General features: G+C 56.6%; 1 protein-coding gene and 1 long non-coding RNA gene across 4 annotated transcripts; one reads left to right on the forward strand and one right to left on the reverse strand.

Moving 5' to 3' along the window:
• Positions 1-552: 552 nt before the first annotated feature.
• LOC145722076 (uncharacterized) lies at positions 553-4,040 on the reverse strand. Its single transcript, XR_014146108.1, has 2 exons — positions 3,892-4,040; positions 553-1,036 (listed from the first exon to the last, which is right to left on the reverse strand). It is a non-coding gene; the product is annotated as an uncharacterized LOC145722076 (long non-coding RNA).
• Positions 4,041-4,159: 119 nt separating this feature from the next.
• KLF15 (KLF transcription factor 15) lies at positions 4,160-18,778 on the forward strand. Of its 3 annotated transcripts, none has more exons than XM_081823148.1 (3): positions 4,160-4,364; positions 8,715-9,815; positions 17,524-18,778. In XM_081823148.1, exons 2-3 carry the CDS (start codon positions 8,740-8,742, stop codon positions 17,690-17,692), a joined length of 1,245 nt encoding a protein of 414 aa, XP_081679274.1. In that variant the 5' UTR covers positions 4,160-4,364; positions 8,715-8,739; the 3' UTR covers positions 17,693-18,778. The 3 variants fall into 3 exon arrangements, with proteins under 3 accessions (XP_081679274.1, XP_081679277.1, XP_030893665.1); XM_081823151.1 differs by having other exon boundaries at positions 4,161-4,225; XM_031037805.2 differs by lacking the exon at positions 4,160-4,364 and adding an exon at positions 6,209-7,654.
• The last annotated feature ends 1,760 nt before the right edge of the window (positions 18,779-20,538 follow it).

Here is a 20,538-nt window from a genome sequence, read left to right on the forward strand (position 1 = left end):
GACCTCTGGGATGTTGTGAAGACAAAATAAAGTGAGCATCTGTGAGATATTATTAACCTAAAACCTGGAGATATCCTGCAAGGAGGGTTGCCCCCAAACAGGCCTGAGGAGGAGTGATTTTGGGCGAGGATGGGGGCAGTAGGGGGCAGTAGGGGGCAGAGGTGTCCTGGGCAAAGGTTAGGAGAGGAGGGGCTTCGGAGCTCTGCCGGGCTGCCTGAGAGGAGCTGCGCCCATTGGAAGGACACAGCCACCTGCCAGTGACCCGCAGGGGACAAATCCAACTGCATGTCCCCATATCCTCATCTGTTACCAGTGCCTTCCACCTGCCAAACCCTCTTGGAAACCAAAGGGCCCCTGTTGGTGGCCTGTGCAGATGAGCCTCTGGGGGCCCAGAGCAGGGGCAGAAGGGCAGAGAGGGATCTGGAGGGGCAAACACAGAATGTCTAGCACACAGGCATCATTTGCTTCCATTATAAACACAAAAGAGACAAGCATATTATTTACAATTAGGTCATATGAAAACCAAAACAGAAATGATGAGTGAGACTGAGGCCAAGTGGAATTTTCCTTTTTATTTCATGCCTTTCTGTGGTGCTTGAACACTGTAACAATGCACAGGTGTTATTTTTTAAAAGAATTATTCAAATGAATGGCCTGGATGTCAGTCCAAGAGGCTTGGGCTTGAATCTGTAAGGGGACAGAGAATCCACATCCTTGGTTCCATTGACAACGTGGCCACTGTTTCGTAGGCTTTCTTGCATCTTCTGGCTGAGCACGCCCTGGAATGCCTCCTCTCCAAGGGGGCCTGGACACATGCTTCTCAGCAACGCTGCTCCCTCCTCCCCAGGTGGAGCTCCTTGCTGCCCTGGTAGAGCTTATTGATCTTCAGCACTGCCATCATCCTGCTGCCCTGGGGGCTGTGTGCCAGGGTTCCCATTTTGCAGCATTGCCCAGGGCTGATAACTGCCTCTTCCCAGTCTCTCTACTTCTCCAAAGCCTTTTCCCATCTAGTACTGTATTTGCTCCTCCAACAAACCTGTGAGGCAATTAGGGTGGCACCCATTTTGTAGATGAGCAAACTGAGGTTCTGACAGGCAAACTAACTTGCCCAAAGCTTGCCCTAGAGGTAAGCCCCTCTTCTGTTGCTGGGGCCTTTGCAACAAGTCAGAGCTGGACAGGCGCCAGGGACTCAGGCCCTTTTCTATGCAAGATGATGTAGAAATAAGGAAGGAATTAATTTAGAGGGAAAGTGTGTTAGAGGTTTTCATTGGTGTGAAGAGAAACGTCTCTTTTTCTTTATCATCTCTGTTTGGAAGAGCACTACCTGGCTTCCTTTTCTTCTTGGCAGGGAATTCCAGTAACATTCTCCCCACTACACTGGGAGAGGTATGGCCTGGGGTGAATTCAGTTACTTAGGCAGCCAGTGTCCCCATTCACTCATTCGTTTGTTTATTTACTCAACACAAATTTACTGAGCCTCTACTACATTCTGAACACCATGCCAAGAAGGACAGACATGTGAGACCTGGTCTAGCCTGGAGGTGGGAAATAAGGTTTTTATGGGACTATGTCCTCTACAAAGTTAAATCTGAGCTGATATTGAAGGATGAAAGGAGTTAACCAGGTGCTGGAGGGAGGAGGAGAATGAACCAGAGAGACACTCTGTACAAAGGCAGTCCTTGGAAACTAGCTTGGGGATGTTCTGGGTCTCTTTGAGGGGAAAACTGGTCTAATTTCTCTAATGACCAACTTCTTAACTCATTTGGGGTAGGTTCCTCAGTCCTGTTTAATTCTTCTCAGGCTGACCCTGTTTGCTTTAAGTCTTTCAGAAATTCATTAATTCAACAACTGAACACTTACTGTGTGCTTGGTGCTAGAGATATAAAGGGAACAAATGCACAGAAATCACTGCTTTGGTAGAGCTTGCATTCTACTGGAGGAGACCAAAAACAAACAAAATAAAATGTAAAATGTATAATACATTAGCAGGGAATAAATGCCAATAAAAAAGTTAAACAAGATAGGGAAATAGGAAAGAGTAGGGAGCGTGTTATATTGGGTGGTTAAGGCAGGGCTCCCTGAGAAGATAACATTTGAATAAAACCCTGAAGGAGGGGACAGAACCATGTAATTGGTGGGGAAACAGTCTGTATAGGCAGTGGGAACAGCACATTCAAGGGCCCAGGGGTAGGACTGTGCCTGGTACGTTTGAGGGACTGCAAGGAGGCCAGTGTGGCTGGAGTGATGTAAGCAAGGGGAAGGGAGTAGAGAGTATGGTCAGGGATGTAGTAGGGCATTGCAGGCTGTGACAGCTGGGCGCCACTGGAATGTTCTGAGTCAAGGAGAGACATGATCTGACTCAGGTTGTAACAGGAGCATCTTGGCTGTCCTTCAGTTTTTTTTCCCCCCACAGTTTTATTGAGACACAATTGACATGCAGCACTGTATGAGTTTAGTGTGTACAACATAATGGTTTGACTCACATATATTGTGAAATAATTACCACAGTAAGTTTAGTTAGTAGTCATCACCTCATATAGATATAAGGAAAAGTAAAAAAAGAAAAAAAAATTCCTTCTGGTGAGAACTCTTGGGATCCACTCTCTTAATAACTTTCCTGTATATCACACAGCAGTGCTGAATGTCCTGTTGTACCTGACGACCCCTGGGCTTATTTATCTTACACTTGGAAGTTTGTCCCTTTCTACCACTTTTCCAATTTCCTCTCCCCTGACCCTCTGTCTCTGGTGACCTGATCTCTTTTTCTGATCTCTTTTTCTATGAACGTTTTGATTTAGTTTTTAAGATTCCACACGGAAAAGAAGTCACACAGTATTTATCACTCTCTGCTCTTCAGTTTCTGACCACCTATGTGCCCAAGCTGCTAGGACGCATTTCATCTTCAACGCCAGTGTCCTCCAAACCTGCCCGCCAAGCTGCGGTTTGGCTCCCGGTGGCAGCAGGCGCTGCATCCCTAGCCCTGACTGGGTGCACAGGGAGAACCACATGATCCAGGGGCGAGCCCTGGCATGGACAAAGGAGCCCAGACCCACGGCATTCCAGAGAGCCCAGACAGCTCCTGGCCAGGCGTTCCTGCTCTGGCAGTGTACTGGGAGAGGAGCAGAGAAAATGCTCTCCACCTCCCAGACCAGGAAGGGAAAGGATGTTAACTCCTTAAAAGGACCTCTGCCCACGTGTCCCTGGGTTGCCTGGAAGATGCCCGCCCTGGAGCAGACAGACAGGCTCTGCCTCACCTCCCCGCTTCCTTACCCGCTGAGTGACCAGGGGAGGACCGCGGCCCCCCAGAGTCCGTTTCTTCATCTGTAAATGCTTGGCTGAGGATCCCACAGGAGTGTGGGGGAAAGGGCGTCGTAGCAGGGTCTGTGGCACCCTCGGCTCACTCATACTTCTTGGGCAAGTCACTCTGAGCCTCCCTCTTCCCACCTCTGAGTGGAATGCCAACGCGTCCCGGGACTGCTGCGGACTACAGCAGCCTGGGCACGGCCTTTGTAGCCTGTGGAGCACTGCTCTGTCTTCAGGAGGGTGGCCCAGACACGTGGTGTCAGTGATCTGAAGCAGGGGTCAAACGCCCTCAGCCCTTCTGGGAGGCCGGGGAGGCAGCGCCGAGAGCGCGCACTTTCCCCGGGGGGTCACCGTGATTGCTCAGCAGAAAGACCATACCGTATTTCTCCAACAATACGTTCCCTAAGGCAAGTCCCCGACTTTCTCCGGCTCTCAGTGGGATACACAGCGGCCGGTACCGGGCTCGAGGTGGAAGTGGGGGTGGAGGGCAGACCTGGCCCGGGCGGCCCCAGGGCCCCCGCCTGGGCCCCGACTGCGGGACAATCTCAGGCCTTGGGGCAGGGCCCGAGGCCCGTCTCACGTTCTCACCTGGGGACCGCGCTTCAGAAGCGTCTCCCGCGGACGCCGCAAACCCACGGCCGTGCTGGGGGGAGGGGAAGTGGCTGGGGACCGCGGGCCGCGCGGGGCTGGTGGCTCCCGGACCGGGAGCGCGCGGGCGGCGGCAGTGCGCCGCGCGGCCGGGGCGGGGCTGGGGGCGGGGCGGGGCGCGTGACGCGCGACGCGGGCCAATGGGGCGCGCGCCCGGGGCCGAGCCTCCTGCGAGCCTTCGCGGCGCCCGCGGCGTCACGTGAGCCGCGGGGAGTGAGCGCAGAGCTAGCGGCGGCGGGCGAGTGCTCCGCCGCAGCGACCCGCGGGCCAGCGGGTGAGCGAACCAAAGCAGGACCTGCGGCTGGGCCCGCGGCCGCCGCCGGACCGGGAGCCAGGCCGTCGCCCCCAGCCCAGCCCCCGGGGCCTCAGGACCGCCGGGGCCTGGCCGCTAGCCGGGCGTGCGCCAAGTTCAGGTGGGAGAGGCTTGGGGAGGCCGGACGGCCGCATGGACGCGGCTCCGGGCGCCCAGGGGGCTGGTTGGGACACGAGTGGGGCAGCGGGGCGCTGACTGGTTGGTCGTGTGGCTGGGTGCCCCCGCCGCTGTCCCAAGCTCTGCGCGAGTGTCCGAGGAAATGTCGGAGGAGCGAGGTGAGCCCCCGAGCGGGGCCAGGGATCAGACAAGCCCGTGGGAGAGTGACCCCCAGTTGCTCACAGGCACTTTCCCCGGGCAGGTCCGGGCCGCCGCCTCGGCGCCTGGCCCCGCGAGTCCTGCGCGCCTTGCGGGCTGGCCCTCCCATATGGCGGGCACCCGGCCGGGCCTGGCGAGAGGAGCGGACAGGCGGACACGCCGGCCGGTCGGGGGCTGGGGATGGGGGGACGGAGTGGCCTGTGGCGGTGGGGTTACTGTCGGTCACCGCAGCCTTGGCCCCTGGGGGAGGGGGGCGCAGGCCGAGGGCATGGTGCCCAGCGGGCAGCGCTCCAGGGCTCTACCGAGGGGTCTGAGCGGGTCCCCCATGTCTTCCTTTCCCACGCACCTTCCCGCACCCGCGCAGGCACCCACACCAGCTCCACGCGCCAGTATGTCGGGGACACCCTCCGGCACAGCCACACTGCTGCCGCGCACCACGCCCCGCAAACGCACAATCACACGACATGAACTCACACCCCTTCGCGCACACCCGCACTGTTCACATGTCTAGTACTCTCTACTACCCACGCAGAGTCCCCTGGTTCTTTCCACTGAACAGGAGCAGAACGGTGGCTAGGGGGTGGCGGGGAATAGAGAGGCCACTCCCACCCACCATGGCCGTCTGTCGGGTTCCCTCTTTTCTCCCCACTGTGCTATTTCCAAAAGACACCCCCCCCCACCCAGGACACAGAGAGGATGTTTTCTCGCCCAGTCCCTGGGGAGCTGACAAAAATCCCCAAATGCTTTAGTCCCTCAAATCACCTTTCCCCCAAAGACTAGGTGGCTCCTGGGAGCCCCCGCCGTCCTACAGGTGGGAGGACGCCTGGCCTCTGCGACTTTGGGGCCTGCGGATGGCGCAGGGAGCGGAGACTTTTATTTTGAAGGGCGGCCCCCACCCGCCACCCCCGTGATTTGCACGCTGACCCAATGGCAAGCCCTTGGCCGGCGCTGGGCTTGTTATCAATTACATGTTGTTCCTGCAGCCGCTGTGTCCCCGGGAGGATAAACAGCAGGCCTGGCCCGGCCGGGGGGGGGGGGGGGGGGGGGGGGGGGGGGAGGGGGCGGAGTCCGGCTGTAGGCCGGGGACGTTGCCCGGAACAGTGTGTCCCCTCCCCCAGCACGCAGGCTGTGCTTCTGGCTATGCCATGTACTGCTGTGTTTTAGGGCCCCAGCCGGCTCCCTCCAGCCCTGGCGGGGCCCTTTTTCTATCGCCAGCGCCTGGGGTAGCCCCAGAGGCCCTCCTCTGCTCTCAGTGCCTGAGTGTCCAGCCCAGGCTGCTCAGCCCTGCATTAAAACTCTTCTGCCTGACCCTGGCCATTCTATTCCTGGTGGAATCCCCACACCCCTACTGCCTGCCTGACTTCCCCAAGAACCTCTCGCTCACTCAACCAGCAAATTCTGCCAGGTCCTATTTTAGAGTCTGGGATAGTAGTGGACTGGATAGTCAGAACAGCTTGTATTTTGGTAGGGAGGTAGACAGAAAATAAAGTACACAAACACATAACCAAGATAGTTTTCCCCTGGTAGCAACTGCTGGAAGAATACAATGTGGGATGATTTGACAGAGGGTAGCCCAGAGAGGACCCCCCCCCCCGCAGTGACCTCAGAGCTGAGATCTAAATAAGGCACTCCCACTGGGAGCACTGGGGGAAGTGGGACCCACAGAGAGGGCACAGCCAGTGTGGAGTGGAGCAGGTGGAGGTGAGGTCTGGGAGAGATGGGCAAGGCCCAGAAGCATGGCTTCTGGGAGAAGAGGGGGTCACATTTCTCCTACCCTACCCTACTATACTTTCTTATTTCCCCTGCTCTTTCTTTTTATACCATTTCATCTGTGAATATCTCCGTTATCAACTATAATACCATCATCACACTTAAAAATATTAACTAATTCTTTATTATCATGTAATATTTAGTTGGTGATCACATTTCAGGGGAGAGTTTTAAGTGGGCAAGAACATGGCCTGATCTGCCTCTTACCACCCGTGAAGGCCTGTTCCTAGGTTCCAGGAAGGTTGGAGCCCCCTGATTCCTTAGGATCACAGTGGAGGGACAGAAAGACCATGTGTTCACCTATTTGGAGGTTAATCCTAATGGCTGGTACTGACCAACGTCTGCGTGTGCCAGCCCCTGTAGTAAGTGTTCAACTTGTGTTAGCTCATTGAACTCTTTCAGCAACCTGGGAACTAGGTACCACTGGCAGCAACCCCACCCAACAGACCAAGACACAGACACAAAGAGGTTGCCACCTGCCTGAGGCTGCCCATCTAAGTTGCAGAGCTTCCTGCTCAGAGGGTGGGTGAGAGGAGTGGTGGTGGGGCCTAGGGCAGTGTGGGCTCGTTGCCTTCCCATTATCTGGCACTTTCATTCCTTCTCAGCACCTGATTTGGTGACTAGTGTATATTTTGAAACTCCCAGTTTTAAATCCTCAGATGAGTATTTATAATCAAAGAGCCAAATGTTCTCCTGGTAAAACTGCCCTGGGGCGCAGACTTGCCAAGGGCATCTACCTTGCCTTACTTTCCTGGAGCTCCATGAAGCTTCCTGGATTAGGGGGGAACTGAGGTCATTGGGGCCTGGAACAGGTGGGGAAACTGAGATTTGGGGAGTGCACAGCTGATGATGATCCTAGCTGGCCCTGAGAGGTCTCTGTCCCTGGCCAGGCTTGTTGGCTCGTTGACTGTTGGATAGTGCTGTGTGCCAGTTCCAGGAGTAGTCCTCGAGACAGAGCATAGGGGTGGGTGCAGAGTGGTGACAGGAAGCAGAGAATCTCTGGTTTCAGATATAGAATGTTCCCTTTTCCCGAACCTCACTGGTCACTGGGTGGGGACAAAGGTCCACAGAGGTGGCCCCATTACAGCCGTACACTGTTGACTTTCCTTGAACACCAGACCTCGCATGGCCTTCAGAGGACACAGATGTCCCCTCTCTTCTCTGTTGATATTCTCTGAGCCCCTCCTGGGCACCAGCTGCCACGCCAGAAGCTGGGAACACAGTGGAGACCCAGCAGCCTAGCCTGCCCTCATGGAATTCATGGTCTAGTGGGGAGACGGGAGTTAGCTGGGCCTTCCTGAGGTGGTGAGTGCTCCATGGGGTACAGGCCAAGGGCATCTTATCTCCCATCCCACTAGGTGGCTATGAAGTCAGAATGGGGTAGTGGCCGTGCAGGTGCTCTGGGACCTGGGTCCACTTTTGCGCTCGTGAGTTATCACCCTGCAGCAGGGTCCTGTCCACCCAGTGGTAAAGCTTCAGTAAAGTGTCTGGGTACAGTTGAGAGCATTTTGTTCTGTCTCTGCCTTTCCCATTTCACAGAGGAGGCAGATGAGGCTGGAGGGGTCTGAGAATGGGAGGGTGGATGAGCTGCCCCGCTTCAGATGGGGAAACAGCCTGTGAGGACAGGCGCATATGCGGTCTCTAACCTATTTTTTTTTTTTTTTTTTTTGCCACAAATTAGACTTGCCTGATTAAACTATTGACTGCCAAGTTAAGGTTCAATATCCGATAAAATACTTTTTAATATGAGCATGGCACATTTAATATTTGGGATATACTTATGTTACAAGTTGCTTGTTTTTTAAACCTGAAAATCAAATTTAATTGGGTGGCCTATAGTTTTATTTGCTCAGTCTGGCAACCCTACCCAGGCTCCAACAACCACAGGGGTCAGAGGGCAAATGGCCATTCTCCTACCCCCTTCCAGTGACTCAACAAGAATGAAGCTGAGGTCAGGTGTCCTCAGCAATGCAGCCACTCCAGTTAGCTGGATGGGGTTCCCCAACCTTGGCCGTTTCAGGGTACAGAGAGCCTCCTTGCGTCCTTTCTTGCTCACATGCACCCACGCTCAATCATTCACAGGTACATGGGTGTTCTTTCCCGAATTGTTCTGGAAAACCTGTTTGAAACCAAAAGTACCCTGGATTGTGCAATGGGCTTGGAGAGCACTCTTTTGCAAATAGGTGGTGCAATTTTGGAAAACACTCTTGCAGACAGAGTTCTCCCACGGGTTGGGATGGAGACAGGATCCAGGCATTTGGCAGTGGGAGACTGTGGGTGGGCAGCGGGGTGGAGGCACAGGCCTACGAGGTGGCAGGTGAGCATGCCATCCTCCTGATCAGGCCTCCTTTGTTCCTCTCTGCAGCCGCCGACGGCACGGCCAGGCCAGCATGGTGGACCACTTGATGCCAGTGGACGAGACCTTCTCGTCGCTGAAATGCCCTATTGGCTATCTGGGCGGCAGGCTGGCCAGTGGGCGGGCATACCACAGGCTGCCCTCGCCCCTCTCAGAGGATGACAGCGACGCCTCCAGTCTCTGCTCCTGTGCCAGCCCAGACTCACAGGCCGTCTGCTCCTGCTACGGTGGTGGCCCGGGTGCTGAAGGCCAGGACAGCATCTTGGACTTCCTGCTGTCCCAGGCCACACTGGGCAGTGGTGGTGGCGGTGGCATCGGGGCCAGCAGTGGTCCCATGGCCTGGGGGGCCTGGCGGAGGGCACCGGCACCTGGGAAGGGAGAGCATTTCTGCTTCCCTGAATTTCCTGTGGGCGACCCCGATGATGTCCCAAGGCCCTTCCAGCCCACCCTGGAGGAGATTGAAGAGTTTCTAGAGGAGAACATGGAGCTGGGGGTCAAGGAAGCCCCAGAGAGCAAGAGCAAGGACTCGGAGGCCTGCGGCCAGTTCTCAGCAGGGCCCCATAGGAGCCACCTCCATCCTGGGTCCGGTGGGAGAGAGCGCTGCACCCCCCCTCTGGGCAGTGCCAGTGTGGGTGGCAGCCAGAGCCCAGGTGGGGGGCCCGCATCTGATGGCCCCGTCCCCGTGCTGCTGCAGATCCAGCCTGTGCAGGTGAAGCAGGAATCAGGCACGGAGCCTGCCTCCCCTGGGCAGGCCCCAGAAAGTGTCAAGGTGGCCCAGCTTCTGGTCAATATCCAGGGTCAGACCTTTGCACTTGTGCCCCAGGTGGTGCCCTCTTCCAATGTGAACCTGTCCTCCAAGTTCGTGCGTATCGCCCCTGTGCCCATCGCTGCCAAGCCCATTGGGTCGGGACCCCTGGGGCCTGGCCCCACCGGCCTACTCATGGGCCAGAAGTTCCCCAAGAATCCTGCAGCAGAACTCATCAAAATGCACAAATGTACTTTCCCCGGCTGCAGCAAGATGTACACCAAAAGCAGCCACCTCAAGGCCCACTTGCGCCGACACACAGGCGAGAAGCCCTTTGCCTGCACCTGGCCGGGCTGCGGCTGGAGGTCAGTATGACAGGTGACGGGCCGGGTGCTGAGCATGACCGGCTCGTCTCTGTTCCCCTGGGTGTCAAGGCCTGGCTCACCATGAGATAAGGCTGATTAGGAAGGGGGGAGTGGGGTCTGAGCTGGCATGGCTGCCCAGAGCTTTCCTTGTCCCTAGTGATCACTAAAGCCTGAAACCAACTGGTCTCCGGTTTCACAATGACCAGGTAAGGCTTGCTGTGGCTCATGCTGACGGTGAGGAGCTGGGCCATGGCAGAAGGGCTCTCTTCTTAGTAACAAGGGCGGCTATTTTGGAAAGGTGGAGTGAGGGCTGTGTATCAGAGGGGCTGTGGCCATGTGCACACGGCCCCCTCTGTGCCTCACAGCACCCCTAAGGGTGAGTACTACCCTGACTACCACCTTTCAGCTGCGGGAACAGGCTCAGACCGGCTAGGTAACTTGCCCAAGGCCACACCACGTCGTAAATGGGATTCGAGCCCAGAGGGTCCTGTGTCAGAGAAGTCACATTCTGGAAACGCCGCTGTTCCCGCCAGAGGGACCAGCTTCGCTTGTAGATGTTCACGGACTCGTGGACTGGGCCTGGTCCTTGCGCCCCTGGGGGTACTTGAAGGTGTATTTGGGGAACTTCAAAGGACAACCAAGAGGGGAGGACCAGGCGGGGCGTGCTGAAGTAAAGGTGGAGGAGTCCTTCCAGACTCCACTCCGTGGGGTTCAGCAGGAGAAACCAGCTCTCAAAGGACAGGGGTCTTGCTCAGGGCTATGCAGCCAGCGGGTGGCAGAGGTGGATGGGCCCCCAGGTGGGCTTGTGCACCTTTTCCTGAAATGCAGGCAGCCAGGAGCTCCCGTGCTTGGGGGTACCACGGCTGGGCTCTCCCCAGTCTTTAGGACGTCGACCCTGGAGGAACGTGGCCCCCCTGGGAGGGTGGCCTGTGCTCCCCACGTTCCCAGGCTGTGCTGTGCGGCCGCTGCTTTGTGAGTGTGAGAGCCACGTGGCACGCTCATTTGTGTGCGGACCTCACAGTGGGCGTGCAGCTGTGCGTGTGCACGTGGGTACATGTTTTGCTTTCTTAGTGTGCGTCTTGGTGGTTGTCATAACCCCACGTGTTTGGGTACCTCGTCCGCATGTGTGCATCTGTGTGGGCATGACCGATGGGGAGCAGTCGGCAGCTTCTGTTTTCTGGAGCAGACTCCTCTGAGAGTGCGCCGATATCCAGTGCGATGCTGCAGCCTCTTTCCATGGAGGACTGGGCTGGCCAAGGAAGGCACTTTTCCCAAACAGCTCTGGGGTTATGGAGGCCCTTCCCGAGGAAGGGTCTCACCCAGCCGCTGCCCCCCAAAGGCACCTGTCAGGCCCACGTGGCTTCTGCAAGAGTGGGCACAGTGTTAATGTCACATCCCTCTCTGGGCCTCCCGCCACAGTCTGCTGAGTGGGCCTTGGGGTGACAGGTGCACCTGTGGGACCACTTGTGAGGCCCAGCGCAGTGGTCGGTATGCAGTGTGGGTGGTCAGAGCTTGGGTGTGGGAAGAGAAGCCAAGATCCTGGGGCCATAGAGACAGGCGCTCAACTGTAGAAGGGAGGGGCATTGTGACACCCTGGGTGGGTGATAGCTGGCAACAATGGCGGGGAGCCTCAGCCTAGGTCAGCCTCCAACTTGCTGTGTGCCCTCGGGGAGATCCCCCCTGGCCAAGCCTCAGTTTCCTCATCTGTGAAGTGGAGGGCCTGCTCCGTACCAGGGTCAGGAGCGGAGGGGCACTCAGCACCACCCCCTTCTCATTGGTGGTACTGTTACTCATACAAGGGCAGAGTCTGAGAAGGGTGCCATTTTGGAGGTACCCCAGACTCACAGGGACTCTTCTTGGATGCATTTTCCTTTTGGTGGGGGACAGGGCTGTGGAGGGGTTGAGCATCTGGCTGGACAGGGCACTGGCTCTACTCATGATGGGCTCACCTTCCTGGGCACTGTCCCCTGGCCACTGCTGACTCTTGGCGAGTGGCCCCTCCAGTCAGGATGAGTCTGGGTAGGGCCACGGGGTGGAAGGGTGTGGTCCTTGGTAAGGCTGCCCACTTGTCCCATTCCCCCCAGGAGGAGGGGACCTGCCTTCTGGGCTGTCCCAGAGAGCAGATGGAACGCTCAGCCCAGAATGCATCTTAGGGAGGCAGATCTCAGCCCCAACACAGTAGCCTCTGGAGGTGGTGAGTTCCCCATGGTAGGAGGCATGCAAGCAAGTGGGGGTGGGATTTGTGGAGGCGATTCAGCTTTGCCACTGTGTGGGCCTTGGAACTGGTCTTCTTGCCCAGGACCCTCTTGCAGGGGAAGGCTGGTGTGTGCCTGGCATGGCGAGGTCCCTGTGGAGCTGACCATGGAGCCATCCCTGCCTCCAGCCACTCCTAGGCCTTCAGAGGGCCTCCCCAGCTTCTCCCAATGTTCCCCTGGAATAGGGTCTGGCCTTTGGGGGGTTACAGGTGATGGAGGCACAGGGAGCTGAAGGTGCCTGCCTTTTGGGAGAGCTATTTCTCTGAGAATGCAAGAGTCCCTGGTTGGCCTTCAGAAATCCTGAGCCCCTGGAATTGTGCACAGATGTGCATGTCCCTTGTATGTGGAGGGAGCCCTTGCAGTAGTTGGGCGGGAAGACAGACCAGCTTTGGGGCAGCTTGGTCTGGACAGGACAGCAGTAGTAGTGATGATGACAGGCGCCATATTTTCCAACCACTTACTCTGTGCTGGGCACTGCTCTAACCTTCCACAAATCCCTACCCTTGCTTGTGTACTTCCTGCCATGAGGAACTCATTACCTTATGAGGCTATTCTGGCCTTTTCATGTGCTTTGGCACACTTAGATTCCTATCCAAACTTCTCATTCTGGTACGATCTGCTTGCCAACCTCCCTTCCACGATGTAGGCTCCCACTCAGGCCGCCACCCTCTCTCTGCCCTCTCTGCACCCTCTGTCTCCACCACTTTCCTCCTGATGGCAATGGTAGTTGGTCTTGCGATGGCCCCTGCTTTGTTCTACACGTGTCACATAGATAAGCTCGTTGAGTCCTTACAACAACTCCGTGACACGGAGGCACCAGTGTGCATTTCCCAGAGAGCCCACAGGGATGGAGCTAGTGGGCATGGCTCTGGGTGTGCCCTCGGGCAGGTGCCTCAGCGCCACACTGACCCACCAGCAGTCTGGTGGACATACCTTTCCCACCTGGAAACTTGACCCCTGTAGCTACTCGGCTGGCCTTTCCCTCATCCTCTCTCCCTGTGTGCCTGGTACTATAATGGCTGGGTGTCCTCTCTCCCCCATGAGGCCAGAAGCTCTTTCAGGTGTCATGCTTCTGGGCTAGGGGAAAAGAGCCAACCACAACAACGGCAATAACAGTAGGTCCTGATGCATGCTCTGAATGTTCCAAAGCAGCTCATTTAATGCCCCAAACAAGTCTACAAGGTAGGCATCAGTATGCTGTCCCCATTTACAGAGGAGGAATTTGAGGCACAGAACAGTTAAGTAAGTTCTCCTTGGTCACACAGCTAGTGAGTAGCAGGTCAGGAGTTCAGCCCAGGCTGTTTGCCCCCGCCCTGACCTCCTCCACCCAGACTCAGGACCTCTCTCTAGCCCCCAGGGCAAACCTCCCATGGGAGGTGGCCTGTGCAAGTGGTGGGAAATAGGATCTCCACCTGCAGCTGCTCTTCAGGCAGCACCCCTGCATACTTGCCTGCCTTTTCATATGGGGAGCTTCCCATGCCCAAGGCTGCCTCTCTTCCTGGTGGCCCCAGTGAACAGTTTGCTCTTTATCCTGCTGGGCTGGTTCCGGCCCTGGCACTGTGTCCTGTGCCCCTCTGTGAAATGAATGGTGTCCTCCCCTCCCCCCCCACCCAGGGCATCATTTGCCAGGTAACCAGCCCCCACTTCCTTCTGCTTTTGGTCCTGAACCCAATATTCCTTGTCCCCTCCTCTCTTGGGACGTGGTTCTGGCATCCTTGATGGGGCTCAAACCAGACTTTTCCTATCCTGATCTGTCTGGGAAGTGGCTGTTTGCCTGCCTTCCTAGAAGTTTCCTTGCTACACTCTCGGACACAGGCCCCCTTTGTTCACGGCAGCAGAACGTCCTGTTCCGGAATGGCCAAGCTGTTCCATCCAGAAAGAATACTCTCCTTCCACAGCTAATAGGAATACTAGTAACTTTTAGCAGCCCTGTGTGGCAGATACTGTGGTCATTCCCAGTGGACCTGGAGGCCCAGAGAAGGGTGGTTGCAGGCCTGAGGCCCCAGGGCCAGGATGGGGCAGGGACAGGATTCAGACCCAGTGGTCCGCTCCTGGCCTACTCTCTTGGCCCCTGTGTCACTGCTGGTCCTGTTCAAGGAGGCATTCTCTTACTTCTTCCCTGCACTTGGCAGAGCCCCCAAGTGGTGTTGGGAGGGTTATGCACTGTACCACTATTCCAGGGAGCACCATTCCCATTGCGGTCCTTGAGACCTGACTATTTACAGTAATGGCTTTCTGGCTGATGGAAGGGACGCTTTGCACAAAGGTGTGGTGTGTGCCAGTTGTGGGGCTGTCGTGTTGGCTGCCTCCCTCTCCTGTACCTCAGCAGCAGGAGTCATGGTGCTGTCCCATGTGCCCCTGGACATTGCTGCACTGAGCTCCTTGCAGGTAATCAGAGCTCACAGTCATTGAATGACTGCCATGTGCTGAGCACTGTTATAAACACTCAGTGCCTTTTACAATCCTCACAGTCCTGTGAGGCAGAGCTGTCAGTTCCCTGTCTCCAGGTGGGGAAACTGAGCCTCAGAGAGCTTGGTGACTTGCCCAGGTCACCAAGTAGCAGAGCTCACTGCCTGCAAGGCCTGAATCTTAGCCACGTGGCCTCACTCCCACTGTGTGGCCTTTAGGCTCCTCCAGTGGCTGCTGTCTGGGAGAATGTGTGTGAGGGTGTGAGGTAGGGATCTTCTGAGGGCTCAATTCCCAGGGATGGACCTCTCAGGTCACAGGATCCTGAGGCAGCAGGGAAGAGGCTTGCAGGTTGGGACAACTTGTTCTCAGACCTGGCTCTCCCTCAGTGTCCCCATGCTGAGAGGGCCACTGTGGTCTTTGTGTCAACTCCTTTGGCCTCTGAGACAAGTCCCAGAAGGTGGGCAAAATCCCAAGGTCTTCACTGCATGAGTGAGGATACAGGCCTGAGAGGGTTCCCAAGCTTGCTCAGGATCACGCAGGGCTCCTGGTGGGGTGGGGACCTGAAAGGACCCAACCATTCTGCTGGTTGTGTGACCCGGCAAGCCACTTGTCCTTGTTGAGCCCTTGCTGTGGTATTGTCAGTTCTCTGGGACTGATCCTGGTACCCAGAAAGGGTTCAGCAAAGGCTATTGCTGGTGGCGTTGTTTCTGTGGCTTCCTGCTTGCCCCTGCCCTGGGCAGGCCCACCTGTTCAGAAGCTGTATGTTCAACTCCTGCTGGGGGCAGGTGGCCCTGGCCTGGGAGCAGGGTTGGGGCTCTGACCTCCAGGGTGCATTGATGCCACTTCCTCACTGGCTCAGGGCTCCAGTGACACACACCACCTAACCCGGCAATGTGGAGGAGACCAGGCGCTCTGCAGTCACGGCGGGGCGGGGGGTGGGGGGATGCAGGGCATGGCAGGGCGCTGCGCCAGGACCTTTGCCCTGCCGTGCTGGGAATGCTGGATCAGGCCCTCATCACTCGGAGCCTCAATTTCCTCATCTGGAAAGTGGGCCAGTCTGGCTTCCATTATTTCAGACATATGCTGAGAGCGTTGCTCTGTGTCAGCCTCGATTGGAGCTCTGGGGGATGATGTGGGGTGCCAGCCTCCGAGCGCAGAAACCCGGCTGTGCTGTCAGGACAAGGCCCTGGGCCCCGGAGTAGCTGAGCCAGGCTGAGCTGCCTGTCCTCTGTGCTTCTGGGCAGGCTCCCTATCTGGTGCTCAGGCCTTCCTACTCCCCAGCTGCGCCTTCCCCAGGGCATGTTCCTTCTAGTCCTTGGCAGGCTGTGGGATTAAGGAAGGCCTCCACCCACAGGGTCAGGCGAGGGGTAGGCTACCCATTGGCTGGTTTGGGGACAGCTGTACCAGCTAACCTACCTCTTGCTCTGTGGCCACAGGTTCAGGGAGGGGCTGCTGGACCTGTGTGTGTGTGTGTGTGTGCACACATGTGTTCATGTATGTGCATGTGCACCCTCATGTGATGTGACTGTGTACGTGCGTGTGTGTGCACACATGTAGAGTGGACACGTGTGCGGTGCACCCATGTTTGTGATGTGCACATGTGTGGCATTTATATAGGGGTGTGTACGTGTGCATTGTGTGGTGTGCACACGTGTTTGTGTGTGCAGGTGATGAGACTTGAGAAGAATTCCCTGTGACAGCCCTACATCCTCCCGTGGGTGCTTGCTGTATCCATGCTTTCATGTAAATGCACTTATTGGGCACCTGCCATATGCCAGGCCCTGGGCTGCTTGTGGGATGGATCACAGGGAATGAGACACATGTCTTTCCTCATGGTGCTGATGGTCTAATGGCACAGACTGACATTCATCAGAAGTTGAAAACGAATTTAAAATTACAGCAGTGGTGGGGCCAAGAAAGTGAGATGCATTTTGTGTCGCAGGAGCCTAGAATGGGATGCAGTCCTGGAAGGCTTTCTTGAGGAAGTGACATTTGAGCTGAGCTCTAAGGGATGGGGGGCGGGAGCAAGAAGAGGGGAGGGAAGAGCATTTCAGATGGAGGGAACGGTATGTGCAAATGTCCTGTGACAAGACGGACCAAGGATGGGTCAATGGACCAAGGTAGAGCACGGTGGAGAACAGTATGTATGTGTGGGGAGTGGGATCTCATTGTCAGGATGAGGGTCATGGGGTAGGGGGAGCTTCAAATCCCTGAAATCAGTGGCAGCGGTCTGAGCCCTGTGGCCCAGCTGGGACCCTTACCTCTTCCGTTAGCAGCTGCTCACTCTCAGTGGCCTCTGGGCTGTGGGAGCGCTTGCTTTCAGGCAGGCTGAGGCCAAAGGAGGGAGGTGGCAGGTGAACCATTTAAAGTTTCAGAAGTATCTTGCAGTGGTGTGGTTTTGTCTGGTGACAGCGTAGGGGACCCAGCCTTCAGGAAAGCAGTGACCAGGAGTGGGGGGGGGGCTCAATTCTGAAGACCCTGCCTCAGCTGAAATGAAGACAAGGGAGAGGAGCCAGGGGCTCCCTCAGTGCTGGGGAAGAGATAGCTCTCCCAGGCTTCGCTTTCCCCTCAGGAGGGGCTTCCTCCTTCAGACCTTCCTAGAACCCCAAGTTCTGCCTAGGGGGCAGCATGGGGTGCAGCTAGCGGCAGTCGGGGCCAGGGTGATCCTGCAGCTCACCACCGGAAGGGGAGAGGGAGGATGCTGTGGAGAGTAAATCCTGGGCTCTGGTGGGCTTGACAGCCTATCAGAATATTTACCACTGCTCACAGGCCCAGATGCCCAAGAACGGACCGCTGTGCCACCACTGAGGCTTTTACTGACAGTTCTTGCCACCCTGGGGGGCGGGGGGTGGGGGAGAGTGACTTTTCACCAGTGGATTCAGAAGTAACTCGGGACCCGGAGAAGTGTTGGGGCCGCGCCTGCCGCGCCTGCCGCGCCTGCCGCGCCTGCCCGGCTGGGTAGAGCCCTGCACCTGCCGGCTGCCTTCTGGGTGGGCGCCTGGCGGGGCGGGCCTCGCTGACCGCGGCCCGTGCGTGTCCCGCAGGTTCTCCCGCTCGGACGAGCTGTCGCGGCACCGGCGCTCGCACTCGGGCGTGAAGCCCTACCAGTGTCCTGTGTGCGAGAAGAAGTTCGCGCGGAGCGACCACCTCTCCAAGCACATCAAGGTGCACCGCTTTCCCCGGAGCAGCCGCTCGGTGCGCGCAGTGAACTGAGCGCCCGCCAGCCCCCGCCCCCTCCCCCGCCCCCTCCCCCGCCCCGTTATTTTGTAGCAATAATTTATTTGCCTCTTCAGAGGGACGTGACAATGTTGCCAACCCACTTTCTGAAGCCCGGGAGGTGCAGGAAGACGGGGGCTTGCCTGGGAGGCGGGAACCCAGAGCCCCCAGCCCGCTGCCTTTCCTAGGAAGACCTAGAGCCACACCCGCGCCCTTGGGGGCTGGGCCCCTAGCACCCGGGCTGCAGGCTGCAGGCCGGCCTTCCCGCCTTCGTGCCATCGTGCCTTCCCGTGGGCCGGCCTGTGCTGCAGCGGCCTGGGAGCCTGGACCTTCTCCCACTGGGCTCCCTGCCTGGGCCAAGGCTGGCACTTTTTTGCTCAGAAGAAGTAATGTGCAGTTTTGAAATGTCAGTTCCCAGAGGGAGCCATGCTGGGAAGAAGGAAGTAGGCCAGAAGTCCAAGGCTGCACTGTGGTGTGAGGGTGGCTTTGTCCAAGATCTCCCGCTCAGCTTGACTACCAGAGGGTATGAGCAGGGCAGTCAGGGGTGCAGAACCTGGCCCCTGGGCAGATGTGGAATTAGGCTGAGAAGCCCCCTCTTTGGGGGCCTGGCAATGCATGTGCTTGAGTTAAAGTGCAGGGCAGACAGACAGATGCAGGCTAGCCCCAGAGCATTTGTACCCAACATGGCTCATCCCCTCATCCCGTTTCCAGACAAATCCAGACACCAGCCTCCAGGGTCACCTTGGGGAAGAGAGGGGAGTAGGCTGCATTGCGTGTAGGAGAACTAGATAGAGCCTCCGAATCCTGATTTAGAAATGCATTCCTTATTTTGTCTAGAAATTAATATCAAATGAACTAGCTTGTTTTGACAGGTTTATTTCACATCCTATGAATGTATGTAAATAAGCTGTACATAGGTACATCTACATAAAATATCTTTTAATAACATATCAACATTTGTGTAAATTTGAAATTAAAAAATCTATAAAGCTGGTGTACATATGTTACAATTATGTATATTTTCTTTGGTCCTTCATAAAAATATATTTACTTTGCCAATAAAAAGAAAAAAGAACTCAATAACCTTATGGCATTCATGTTTTCCTCTGCTTTGCCAGGAAATGGGGGTGATTCTGAGGTCTGAGGGCTGAGTCTCTGTGTCTGTGTTTGCAGCATTTGGGGGACCTTGATTTGTACCCAGAGGGACATGAAGACCCCTTTGGGATTCAGCCCCAGGCGCAGCAGTGCAGGCTTCTCAAAGCAACCCCACCTCCGTGCCGGCTGCTGGGTTTTTGCTCACAGCAGTTTCCTGGGGGGCTCCCTCCCCTCTCTCCACAAACCCAAATCCAGCCCCCATCCCGGCGTCACCTGTGGGAGGCTAGCACAGGCTAGGCCAGGCCCACAGTGATCAGTGCTACTCTGATGTATTGTTGGAGACCCTCACTCAGTGCTCCCTGTGCAGGCCTTCAAGCATCTACTGTGTACCCGCTGTATGCATGGTGTGCCGAGGAGACTCCCTTTAGGAAATGGCATGTTATTCCCACCTACCCAGGACATTGTAAGTGGACTGAGTGCTGACTGGTAGAGAGGGGCCTTGGAGAGGCCAGTACGTGCAATGAGGCTGCCTCCTCCACCCATCCGAGCTACTCTGAGTTCTGGGGAGACAAGTCCTCCTGAACTCCCCCAGATTTTTGGGATCTCCACCATATGCTTGCACAGTGGAAGTCTGAATGCTTCCACCTGTCCTGGGTGGGTTGGAAGCTGGGGACAGTGGGAGCCAGAGAACAAGGAGAGGCCGTGAGCTAGCAAGGGAGCTCAACTGGGTGGCTGAAGTTGGGCAGGGCAGGCTGGGCCCGGTGGCTGGTGTGACGAGGCTGCCCCAAGTCTCCCGTCCACATGAGGTGAGAGGCAAGGACCTTCTAGAGGTGACCCTTTCCCCAGGAGACCAGTGCAAGCACGGCAAGTCTTTCTTAGTGACACCCTTGGAGATGGTGGCAGGTGGTGATGCACCCATGGATTTCCAGCAGAGAGATGTCTAATCAAGGGAGATGTGTGCGCGTGTGCACGCATGTGCACAAAGTCGTGTACTTCTGAAGGTGAAAACCCTTGTTCCCGCTGATGGGAGCCACCTGCCACCGTCATCTTCCCTGTCTGGTGGGAGCTGGCAGACATGAAGCTTTCATGTGCACCCAGCACTACAGCATGGGTGATTGGAGATTGGGTATTCCCTCCTGGCCAGCTCTGGTCCTGCGGAAAGGACTCGGCCTTGTGACCTCTGCCCTTTGCCCCTGACCAGACCTACCCTCTGTGGTCAAACACACTCTGGGGAAACGAGGCATTGATTTCCAGGAGCATTAACATCGCCTTTCTTTATCCATAAACAAGCAGTGCAGCCCAGATAAGAGGAACAGTGGAGGTCGGGACAGTCTTACTGGAGGAGGAATAAGTCAGTGAACACATGCCCCTGTGATGCCAGGCACCGACATAGGACGCTGCTCACCTCATCGCAGTGTGTGTCCCCCGAAGCCCACTGCACCTAGCCTGCAGTCCTCTGGCTAACCTGTCCTGGCCATGGTGAGGCTGGCCACATGTGCAGGGGGGTCTAAGCCATCGCCCTCAATCCGGGCTCTGGACTCCCCACCCGATGTGTGTGTTGGCACCTGCCCTGAATGGGCAGCACAGCCCAGGTCTCTGCTTTCCAGAAGGGTCAGCTGAGAGGGCTGGCAGGGATAGCAAAGCAGAGGGAGTGTAGCATGAAGACCATTGTCTTTGGAGCCTCACTTCACTTTGGGCAAGTTTGTTAAACCTTTCTGAGTTCAGCTTCTTCACTCTATAGGATCGAC

Source organism: Leptonychotes weddellii, chromosome 1 (assembly GCF_054177405.1).
Source record: "Leptonychotes weddellii isolate Sample4059 chromosome 1, ASM5417740v2, whole genome shotgun sequence".
In the NCBI taxonomy this organism is placed as follows: domain Eukaryota; kingdom Metazoa; phylum Chordata; class Mammalia; order Carnivora; family Phocidae; genus Leptonychotes; species Leptonychotes weddellii.